Here is a 12,506-nt window from a genome sequence, read left to right on the forward strand (position 1 = left end):
TGTGGAACAGATCTTATTGGACGCTTTGACTCACTCAGAACATATGGTAGATTAAAAACACAACCTCTCACTGGTGGATTATATGATATTATATGGATGAACAGCAAGAAGTGCACTGTTTCAGTCCTTAAGCTACTTGCTACATGTGTTTTGCTGCCTTGTGTGTGTGTGTGTGTGTGTGTGTGTGTGTGTGTGTTGTACTGGTTTGTGATGAATATTTGATCCCCACCTCTCTTTGTCGTCTTTCAGCTCTCTGAAAACTCCAACTCCTTCCTCAACCGCATGCTCAATAGAGACACCATCACCAGAATCAACTACAGACGTAAGACGCAAAGACTCTCCCTCACCTTCTCTCTCTCTCTCTCTCACACACACACACACACACACACACACACTCCATGTCATGTCCCTGAACGAGCTAATTCTGCTTTTGAACACCTACCAGGTTGTATCCTGTATGTATTTTCCAGGAGTAAATGTGAGCTGTAAATCAGCTGTGAATAACCTATTTGCTCCATAATATGAGATGATTATAGGAAAGTCTGCGCACGGTCTTCTCAGTCCTGTCAAACAGGCCGCTCATTGGCTGTCACGCCTCCCTATTCAAAGTGGTAGAATTAAAAATCCTGTCACCGTGAGGCTGCGATAGTTCAGTAAGCCAACGTTACCAGAGGAAGCCTGCCACGCTGAATCTTTCTGACTCCCTCTCTGAGCATGCGTGTTGTCGAGGACAGTCTCAAAAATCTCTCTGGTCCTCTGGGTTCTTTTAATAAAGCAATAGGAGAAGCTGTTGAGTCCCAAAAAATCAGTTTTATTCTAACATCAATAGAATGTGCAAGGTTACAGAGCTCTGGGTCTCGACTTAACTTTTCCCTGATCCACAACAGAGTTGGGTCAGTTCACGAAGTCTGACACACTACCTCTCCCTGACCCAGTATTTTATAGACAGAACATGAAGAAATGCTGAAACAGTCGTCGGCTCCTCCTCGTTGCCGTCGGGCGCTCTCTCTCTCCTCTGCTCGGTCATCTTCGAGAATCCAACATCACCGGCCCAGCAACCTGTTTGCAAGGACAAATCTAGAGAGACAACCTTATCCCTGACGCCAACCTGTTCTATCTTAAGTCGAGGGCCCCAAGATGTCTCCCATGCCAGGCCTCCATCTCAAAACCTCCTGTTCTAGGTCACACTGGCCTTAGATATATTTTGCACACAAAGAATCACTCCTCGTCTAAATCACTTCTATGAATAATAAAGGAAAAACTTAACCAGGAGAAGAAGAATTTCTGTTGATTATTCAGTCACACAATCCATCAGCAGAAAATATGAATAAGATCAACATATCAGGATCCAACTATCATTAATGTAAGCATATGCATGTAATCTAACTATTAGCAGAATATATGTGTGTAATCAAACTTACCACATATCCGTCAGTGTCCGTCATATTCTTCTCCTCCTGTGATCTGAATTCTGTTGCACTTCTCGATGAATCACAAAGTCCCAAATGCTTGTTTTCTGACGGGGACTCTTAGAAACGTGTTGAATTGAGGTGAGACGTAACCAGGTGAGTCATTTCTGAGTGTAGTGGACGTGACTGCAGGTTTGCATACAGGGATTTCATAAAGGATTTCTTTACAAATAGGCCATTCTTGACCGTGAAATGTAGATCAGTGGTTGTGGTGATTAATAAATACCCTCTCAGTCGTCACAGTGGAGCACTATGGCTATGTTTCAACAGATAGACAGAGCTTCTTCATTAAATCATAATGTTGTATGGCTGGTGCAGAGAGGAGAACACACAGCACCACAAATCTGCAGATTACGTACACTGATGATGCACACAAATAAAGTTGATCACATCAGTCTGACACGATTCCAGTTAAACTTCTGCTGTATTTCATGTAAATGTTTGCATCACATCGTAAAATGTGACACAGCAAGATTTGCTTCCGCGTACAGTTCAAGAATTAAACACGATGCGCCGATTCTGCCGGCGATGAAGTCGGAAAGCAGGGTGTGACGTACAGGATTAATGAGCTCCCGTAATCTGATGCCTCACACAAACAGCAGGATACCAAGTCATAATAGACCGGTCTGATGTGTGGAGAGGTGCGTGTGCTTACTTGGTAGCCGCCTGGTGTCGTTTGCACATGATTTAATCAAGATAAACACAGTGGACGTCTGTGCGTAATGCATTTCTCCGGTCCGCGGCTGCAGATTTATCAACATGTCCGTCCTGCTGCCTTCAGATGTCTGCAGGGATTTAATGAACTGAAGGAGAAGTTTTTCATACAGAATAAAGCTGTTGTGGACAGATATCAGAGTCACTCATTCAGTTACTGATACTTGCTTTAACCAAATGAGATAATGCTGATTTAAATGCGTAGAATGGCCGAGGAATGTTTAAATATATTAGCTTATTGACATTTTAAGGATCAATGTGTTTTTTTCATTACATTTGATGCAAATATTTACTTTCTTCTGGATAAAATCATCAAAGTGGCTGCAGGAACAGAAGGCCTTCTGACACATCTGTCCACCAACAACTTGCTTTTGCGCTGTCTAATGATCATGGTCGATGAAAATTTATTACAAAACCGTCAAGACTGTCTGAACCAAATTGCATTTTTCTATTTGACTGAACAGTTGTTGAGGTATTTCACTCAAAACTGCAAATGTCAACCTCAGAGTGGCGTTAGAGGAAAAGTCAGGGGATCACCAAAGTCAGCGGGAGTCATCCATGAATGTCTGCACAAAGCTGTGCGGCAATCAATCAAATAGTTGTTGAGATGTGATGGACCAGTGGTGGACTGACTGAATGATCTCAAACATGCTTAAAAACCTTCCACTAAGCTCTTCTTTCTCTTGTAGACAGCTCATTCCTGATAACGTTAGATCCAGGCATGTTTTCATGCAGGAATACATTCTTAATTTCATACAAATCAGCGCTACATTGCCAAAATCTGTTTTCCAGCCTCTGCTGTGAAGATGCACGGGCCTCTGGAGAATTCCTTCCTGTTAACGGGGCTAAACATAGCAGAGCTACCGCGCACACACACACATGCACACACAAACTTGTTTTTTTCACTAAGGAGGGAATTGCACAGACTTATATTAATTCCCTGGAGACGTACACCAACATAAACCAAGAACCAGGTCTTAACCTTAAAACTGAACGGTTTAGCCTGTGGGAACCAGCAGTTTATCCATAAATGGGAAGCGAGTCCCCACAGTGTGACCGCGTGAATAGATTTCGGGCCCTAATTAATACACACACGCTCTCTCAGCTCCAATACATTTCTGTTTTTTCTCAGGGAAATAATTCCCTGTAATTGGTCCGAACATTATAGATTTATACCCTGGATGCAGTGTTCTACATAAACCACGCGCACAGTATTCATCGCTCCTCTCTTTTTCTCTGACATTGCGTTCCTGTTAATGGCTCTGAACGTAACAGACTTTCACACAGCACGCTGCATCAGCTTAACACTCTCCCTGTCTGCCTCTTCTTCTCTCCGTCTCTAGATGATGCGTTCTTACTGATGGGCCTGAACATAGCAGACCTTTACCCCGACACCACGCGCTACATCACCTACGAGGGCTCCATCACCATCCCTCCGTGCTACGAGACGTCCACCTGGATACTCATCAACAAGCCTGTCTACGTGACACAGATGCAGGTATGTGAGTGTAGGAGAGGTGAATGTGACATGGGGAAAAAACAACACACATCATTTATTGGGGCAGACATGTAATGTCTAGTATCTTTGCCAGCACAGGGCTCAATACAGCTTTGAATTGCAAATCACGACTTCACAACCTGCAACTGAAAGCATCTACTTTTCCCTAAGTGGTTTAGATAAAAGAGGCCATATTGTAACAGTAATGTAATGAAATGCAGTGCATACACACAGAGCAAATACAACCATCCATATGTTAAATTGCACCCACCTTTGCTCCTCAGTAATGTCTGAAAAATCCTTTCCTTATCTTTATTCAACAAAGGAGCAGATTCAGTAGCTGATGGAAGAAATACTGCCTGTCCTCACCGGAAAGACAGCAGTATGGGCCAAACTGTGCAAGCAGCTTACACCCAATATGTCCATTTATTGTTAGGCGGCAATCACCCATAGCCATAGTAATTATGACGGGAGCAAAGGAGGAAGTCAGGTGACGTAGTAGAAAGAGCAAGAAAGTTCGCAAATGGAGGAAACCATTATCTTTTCTTAAATCTAACGAAGCACTTCTGTTGCCTAAACCTAAACAAGTAGTTTTGGCCCCTTTGCCAAAGCAAACTGTGACTGTTTCCTTAACGACAGGGTGATGACGAAGGTCCACTTTCGGCTTCTCGCTTGAACCTCTTCAGTCATTTGGCTTTGAGGGCGCGTTCAAACAATCTCATCATCCGCACGTAGTCACATTCACGCAGCTTCATCTCATGTTCCTCTGACCAGAGAGGAGCAGCTGGAAAGATCACTTTCAAACCTCGGCTCTCCAAATCAGGAAGCTCGGCGTCGAAGTGCAACACATTACAATCCAGCACAGCACTCACCTGCACGCATCAAAGTAATCAACTCCCACACACCATCTGCCATTTGCTCTCACTTTATTTACTCCTACTCTCACTCACCCATCCTTTGTTCTCACCTGTCTGTCAACCTCTCTGTCGTTCGTCTTCGTCCTCTTTCCTTTGCTCTTTCTCTTTCATCCCTCTTTTACAGTTTGTTCTACTTTTCACTCCATCTAACTTCCTTTCTCTTCCACCTCTTCATGCCTCTCTCCTTCTACACCTACTTTAGTGATACACAGTATACAGGTTTTCAGTTATTAATCCGTAGAAGCATAGTCACTGGAAACCACTTTATATGAAAACTGGTTAAAAACCTCACAAGGTTCCAGTCAGCTCCTTGTGTGTGGTCTGACAGGCTCTTTTAGTATAGCTGAGATCGTTTCGCGATAGTCTATGCTGTCTTTATGATGTCTGATTCTAAATCTAACCCATTGCTGATTCCTCATTCAGCATCTCTGAGGAAATTCCAGCTGTGTGTAGTGTAAGAAACACTAAATCAAGAAAACGTCTCAAGCAGCCTATCAGACTAAAATTGTGTATTTCCAGCTCGTCGACAAAAGTTCAGGCTCTTTATTGTCATCTACATGACAGCTACAGTGAAGCAGTTGTTGGCAACTCAATTCTTAGATCTCAATGAGAGGCAAACCATTTCAAAAATGAAGACTTCTCGCTAAAATATGTGCTGGTTGGTGGATCCGATGATGTAGCATCAGGGGGGAAAAAAGGTACATCCACTCGACACGTAGATAGGGGATTTACTGTGTCCTTTCAAATTTTACAGTAAACTGAATGTTATTCAATGCTGTAAATCTTTTGGGCTCAACTAACCTAAAGAAAAAGGTTTCGAGTTCATGATATTACTTTACTATTACTTTACTGTTTTGTCTCATTTGCTTTCCAGGTCACGGTTTGTGTGAAGTCTGATCCCACAGCAAGTTGTAAACTGTATGTACGTTTGTAGTTAGCTAACACAAGGCAGTAATATCCTGTCATAACTCTAAAAGGTGTGTATTAATGTCACACATACACAGTAACAGCCTAGCTGGAGTAACTAAAGTTGTACTAACACATTATTTTGTAATACATACATAAAATCTCAATACAGCTTACTTGTTGTGCATGTGTTCATATTTAGGCTACGCCAGGCAACAAAACACCAAGCTGTGCAGCAGGGAATAAGTTTAAATAACTCATGAAGAAATAGAGAAAATGTAGCTTCTTTAATATTTCCCAGTTGAGGTTGGAATCTGCCAAGTCTGTCCATCGTTGCCATTTGGGCTTGTGATTCTTATAGACAGAATCTCAATGAATCCTTTTTGGCGACCAGAGGATTGCAACCCTTTTTTTTTTTTTTCGGATGATGTAGTTCTGCTGGCTTCATCAGACCGTGACCCCCAGCTTTCACAGTTTGCAGCCGAATGTAAAGTAGCTGAGATGAGAGTCAACATCTCCAAGTCTGAAGACAAGGTGCTCTGCAGAAAGAAAGGGTGCAGCTTCCCCATTCAGGTGTAGAGTGAGTTGCTGCCCCAAATCAAGGGGTGTCTCAGGGTCTGCGCAGGTGAGGTGGGTCAGTGAAGCGTTAACCTGGGCATGGCGTGGGGATGTCGTGGTGAGCGAGCTGAGCATGAAGGGGAAGCTCTTGATAGTAACACAGACAGCCCTAATACAAGAACAATGCTGTTTCTTATGAGCCTCCACCTGCTGTCATTCACCACTCCACTTCTCCCCCACAGATGCACTCCCTGCGCCTCCTCAGCCAGAATGAGCCCTACAAGATCTTCCTGAGCATGAGCGACAACACTCGGCCCACCCAGCCTCTGCTGCAGCGATGCATCCGAACCAACATCAACTTCAGCAAGCAGGGCCGCGACTGCCCCAACAACCGTGCCCTCCGTCCACAGTACAGAGGTAATGTGGAGGAGAGGAGGGGGAGAGGGAGTAGTGTTGGTTCTGCATTAATAAATAAGATAAAGAAGAAAACATCCTATTCTGCCAGAAATCAATGCCAAGTGTGATTTTGCTTCTTCTTTTTTCTTTTTTTTATACACTTTCCATCCCTTTAAAGCTAATTAGGGCAGTTTATACATGCTTGTGCCAAGAATGGAGATATTTTTAAGTTGGTTTTGCCAAACCTCTCAGGCTCATGGACCCCATTCACTCCCTTGTAAACATTCCCATTAATCCCAGTGGAGATGATAAATCACTGTTAACAGTCGATGCCAGTCGTGTTTTACAATGTGTTTCTCGTTTTCATTTGGAAAGTAGTTCCATTCAAGAACACCAATAGAGCTAGGACAGGAGAGGGAGTGTTAGTGGGTCTTCAGACTTCAAAGTGGCTGTGTAGGTGGGGATGTGTTGCTTTAGGTAGCACCGAGACAATGAAATGAAATCCAGGGACCTGTTTTATAAAAGCGATTTGTGAGCATCTCTTAGGCACAGATCGCCCAATGTAGAGAAGCACATTGTCACTCGCAAATCTTCATCTCAGTGAGCTGAAAGTGGAAATGGGGCTGGTGTTGATGAAAGGAGGCCGCCGGGTTAAGTAATGGATCCCTGAGATCTGCACAGCAGCTCAGTATTCTATGACACTAAATCTTACAGCTCTATTAAGTAAGTATTTTATCCTCTGTTGCAGCGATCACAAGGTTCAAAGCACTGTGTTGCCAGTTCATGTTGCAGTGCTCTGTGTTTTACAACATTGAATCAAAGTAGATTTAATGTGTTTCTTACACTCATCAACAGAAAGAGACCCTTTTATATCAAAGTGAGAACAGATCCCTGCAAAATGATCCAAACTAATTATAATAATTACAGTCTGTACTTCATCATATGCACTCACCAAGTGTCTGAGTTTTGTGTTTGAGTTTTGGGATATAACTTCTTTATTTTATTTTCAGTCATTTTTAATTCACATATTTCGCTTGCTGGAGACTTTAGTGTTCAGGATGCTTGTGGGCTGGCCGCTCAGACTTTGGCCTCCGTTCAACTTTCTAATGATGGCTGTGTGGGATTCTTGCCATCTGACCTTCTCAAAATCACCGAAGGCATCACTCTTCCGGAGGGCTGAATCTCGCCGTTCTGGGCTCCTCTGTCTTCTCTGGCTGCGACAACCGAGGACAGGACCCAACCTGCCCCCCCTGACTGCTCAGCTCCGGTACTGTATCATGACACCAGTATTCATGGTCTTGTTCCGTCTCCACCAGATCTTCAGAAGCTGCCCCTATCCAGCTTGAAGATTCCTGGATCCTCCTGGGAGCTAAACCCAAAGCCCCAGCCAGTTCTGCTCCATGTGATGAGCCTGCTGAGGGTTAGTCTGTCATTTGAGGGGGTGAACATGGTGGCAAACGGTCTTATTGCTCTCATCCGCCACAGGAGATTCCACTTAAAAATAGATCCAACATCCTGGATTTCCAAGATTTCCCATTATTGGCCCGTCAGTGAGCCGGCAATCCTCATGGCTGGTCTTCAGTCCCTTGCACCCAAGCAACCTGCACCAGTTGCATATTGGCACCCTGAGCAAACAACAATCTACTCTCTGTTACCTCCATGGACCACATGGAGATGCTGATAATGGGTGACTCCATTGTCATAGATATCAAACTCAAGTCATCTCAAAACTTTCCCCCTGCTGGGAACTATGGTTGCAGGTTTGGTGGTCGAAATCCCCCACCTGCTCTCACAAACCTTGGATATAAAAAAGTTCATCATACATGACGACACTAATAATGCTCCCTGCTAACAATCTGAAGTGTTCAAACAAGACGTAATCAGACTCTCTAAGCTCCCTGAACTCAATGAGAAAGGCCCGTTTCTACTTTCAGCTACTTCAGCTCCACTCCTGCCTCCAGCTTCACTGCAGAGTGAAGAATAATAGTTTTATTGACAATTGTAATGTGCTCTGGGAGCAAGCTACAGTTTACATTAAAACTGACTGGGTTCTCGCATTTTGTCTGCCAACAGTCTTCACAAGACTCTACTTAACCCACTGGTCATTGCACTCTTGCAGTAAACCTGTCACAAACTCCTCTGCTACCACAGCACGTGACTTTGCGACCAGCACATGCACTGTTCCCCCTACAGGTCCATTATCATCGTAAATAAGAATCATGCTGGGCTAGGAACCAGCTTGTTCCACCCATGGTCTTGTATGATAGCTCCCCCTGTTGTCCTCCAGTTTCTTATATCCCTGTTATCTGGAACTCGCTGCATATCAAAGTGCTTTACAATTAAAAGAAACAATTTGATGCACCAATGGGTTCACAGAAATGAAGATATAGAATAAAAATGGACAAAGAATGAATGTCAAGGCCCACTTTGTAACAATAGTAAAAACATGATAAAATTTTGAATAAAAAGTATGTACTACATAAAATGAGGGGGGGGGGGGGGGGGGTAATAGCAGTAGGATAAAGTTGAAAATAGAGTACATACAATGCATAAAGGCAAATGAAATACAACATTTTAAAAGAACTGCAGCAGTGCATAAGTGTGAGGCATAACGCAGACCTGCCCTGTGTATCAGTAAGTCACAGCTCGCTAAAGGCTAAAGTGAACAAATGCGTTTTTAGCTTTCTTTTAAAGATATCAAGCGAGCTGGCTTCCTTGATATCTGTAGGTAGTCTGTTCTTTGGGGTGTAACTGACAGAGGCTGCATCACTGACTTTCTTCTGACAGTTGCGCGCACCTTCCAATAAAGCAGCAGCAAATGACAGATGATTATATCCAAGGATATATCTAATATCTAGGCTTGATTTTGTTAATAAGGAGCTGTTTGGAAGGCATCTGGGAAGATGCTTGTTTGCAGAGGCGTGTTTAGAAAGTTCAGCATGGCTTGAAACACTGTTGAACACCTGGTTTAAAAATGCTGCAGGTGCAGGGTCAACACATGAGGTGGTGCAGCTAGACCCAGTGACTAACTCCAGTGTCCTGCAGAGCTCAGTTAATCTGATGCACAGCGTTTACTGAGGTCATCTGTGTTTACATCAGAAGCAATGCAGGCTATAATTGAGGTTAGTTTGTTATTTAAGAATGATGCAAGTTCTTCACAAATCGGTGCAATGAACTGTGGACGGGTGGGGCCAGTGTCGAGTAGTGGGTTAATATTCCAGCATTCCTAGCATCCTCTGTAATAATCTTGGAAAAGTAATCCTTTCTTGGTAGATGAATTACAGTCATGGCTTCTTTGTACATATTACAGTGAACTCTGAACCCAGTTTTCCTGCATTTTCCTTCAGCTGCTCAACAGATTGTCTTTCTCATTAACACTACTGTTGTTTAACCATGAAGAGATTCTGTCAATCGACCTCTTTGTGACCTTTACGGGGGCAACTGTATTCAAGGCAGACGACAGATGGTATCGTTGAGATGTTCGGCCTTGTCATTTAAAGAGCAGTCATAGCTGGGTAGTCTTACAATATTTCCAAACTTTGCTTCAGTCTTGCCACCAAGGAATCGTCTTTGAACCAAAAATTCCCTTCTGGTCTTTGCTAAGATTAGGTTGGCATCAAAAAACACAGTGATGGTCAGAAGTAGGTCATCCTAATACTGATGATACAATGTTTTAACCCTGTTGTTATTACCAAGTGGCTTCATTCCCCCCCGCAGCTTTGTAGTCATTTTATTTTGCTGATATGAATATGAATGAATGAATGTTTTCAATTATCAGATCAGTAATCAAAAACTATTTGCTAGCCAGTGATATTAAAAAGGAATTCTGTGAGAGGAGAGGAGACTGATCACTGGCAAATTTAAGATTATTGAGACAAGAACGGCATCCCAAGAGCATGACGCAGATTGGCGCCAAGCAGCCCGCGACCAGTGATGTTTTGATGTATCCCATCAGGCTTAAAGCGGTCTTTGCAGTTCCAAAAGATGTTGAAGTTGTCAATAAACTTTATCCCATGGGCGAGGCATGCAGATGATGTCAGCCATGTATTCAGGGCAACGAGTCTACTGAAAGATTTGATTCCATTCCCCAGAGCTGGAACGGGGCCTGATGTGAATGCATGTTGTGACATACAGTCGCTCAGTTTCTGCAGTAGCAGACAAAAGTCTTCTTCAGGACCTCAGAGTGAGCACAGATAATAACCCTCATATTACTTGGATGTGTCCAGAGCACTGTTTGCTCCCTGACAGATGTGTCACCCGTAGATGGATTTTCAGTCTTTGCCACTCTTACATGCTCCGTTATAGAGTCCTCAATCAGAATGGTGTCTGGCTTATCAGGTGTGGAGTTACCAGTATTCCTTTGGGTCAGGGCTTATCAGGCATGGAATTTCCTCTGGCCTAGTGGTGGTTTTGGGGCTATTTGATTTGACTTGATCTTGGGTATTGGTCAGCCTAAATGCCAGTGGAAGGATATGATTTCTAGGGTTCAACATAGTTAGTATTATCGCACATTTTCACTGCACTGAATTAACTGGTTGCGTGGTCCACAACTCCTGATTCTTCACCTGACCCCTAAAACATGGTCTGTCAAACATGTTTTGTAACTGCTAATTGCCTTCTTTATGGCTACTGTCACTCCTAATGACACTGCCCCCTTAACTGAGGCTACCCCTGCTATTTTTTCTTCATTTTAATTTTAGTTCAGGTTGGGGGAGGCACTGCTGTCACCTGATTCTGATTTTTGGTCCTTTAACTCTTTGAAGCTTTAAGTTTCTTCATTTCTGGTCCAGTTCCTCTGCTTTGCATAGCTTACAGACCTCCTAAGCTAGATGATTTTATTCATGATTTTTTTGAGCTCCTCTGTCTTGTTGTAGTGCTCATCCTTGGTATGTAAGGTGCCACACACTCTAAAGGGTGACTAGCCTTGACTAGCCCTTTCAACGATGTCTGCCTCTCTCCATATTGCCCCTAAAAATTAGAGAGACAAAGCACAGTCCCTCTCCATGGCTCAGTGAGCACACTCCGGCCCTCAAGAGGCATCGCAGAAAAACTGAATGTACATGGAAGGCTAATAGGTTACAAGTCTCCCCTGACATCCTGCAAACTCACGTGACCAACTATCAGGCTGGTGGCAAGACAGAGGCAAGATCAGCCTTTAGCACTAGTTTAATTTTTTTTACAAATTCCCTTAACTCCAAAATCTTATTTTAGGTTACTGATTTATATTTGATTTGATTTATTTTATTTTTTTAGCCTTGAATTAGGGGAAGAATTCCTGCATTAGTTTGTGAAAAAAAGCAGAGAATATTAGGATTCTGATTGTTTCAGACAAGCATGTCCTATCTGTCCCCCCCTTCAAACTTTGCTGTGCTCAATTTCAGCCAATATCCCTCTCAGACTTAGAATCAACTGTCTCTCAAAATAAATCCTCTCCCAAACGACATTATTCCCTCTAAACTTTTAAAAGACGTCCTGCCCCACTGTCATCTTTTCTATTATTAACTGCTCCTCGGCCACTTCTTGTTTTAAACATGCAATGGTAGACCTTAATGAGAAACTGAATCTTGACCCACTCACCCTCAGCAACTGCATACCTATTTCTAAAATATCTGTCTTATGTAAGGTGTTGAAGACAGTTACACCTCTCAGCTTACTGTCTATATGAGCGCTCACATTATTTTTGATAACTATCAGTCTGGTTTTAGAGCTCTACACGGTGCTGAGACAGCCTTAATTAAAGTGACAAATGATGTACTTCTTGCTGCAGATAAGGTGAAAACCTCCATTCTGGTCCTGCTAAACTTGAGCTAGCTAATGATACAGTAGATCACTGAATCCTTCCACAGCGTCTTGAATCTTAGGTTAGACTGAAAGGGTCTGCTCTCAATTTAATGCGTTCCTATCAGAAACTTTTCTGTTCCTATTGATTGACACAGGATTGTCTTTGCCTTTATTTTCTGCTGTCTAGAGTTCTGTAATGCACTATACACAGGTATTTAAACTATTAATTTAATGCTATTTGCACTGAACATAGAGTCATAAGACCCA

The 12,506-nt window shown here is 43.0% G+C and overlaps 1 protein-coding gene across 1 annotated transcript in view; it reads left to right on the forward strand.

Annotated features, from left to right (window-relative positions):
* The window catches only part of LOC121621172 (carbonic anhydrase-related protein 10-like), a 90,932-nt gene that overhangs the window by 73,026 nt on the left and 5,400 nt on the right, over positions 1-12,506 (forward strand). Inside the window, exons 6-8 of the mRNA XM_041957522.1 lie at positions 250-322; positions 3,527-3,681; positions 6,305-6,479. Coding sequence (XP_041813456.1) covers positions 250-322; positions 3,527-3,681; positions 6,305-6,479 — 403 coding nt within the window. The remainder of the gene's footprint in view (positions 1-249; positions 323-3,526; positions 3,682-6,304; positions 6,480-12,506) is intronic.

The sequence above is a fragment of the Chelmon rostratus genome, chromosome 17 (genome assembly GCF_017976325.1).
Source record: "Chelmon rostratus isolate fCheRos1 chromosome 17, fCheRos1.pri, whole genome shotgun sequence".
NCBI lineage: Eukaryota > Metazoa > Chordata > Actinopteri > Chaetodontiformes > Chaetodontidae > Chelmon > Chelmon rostratus.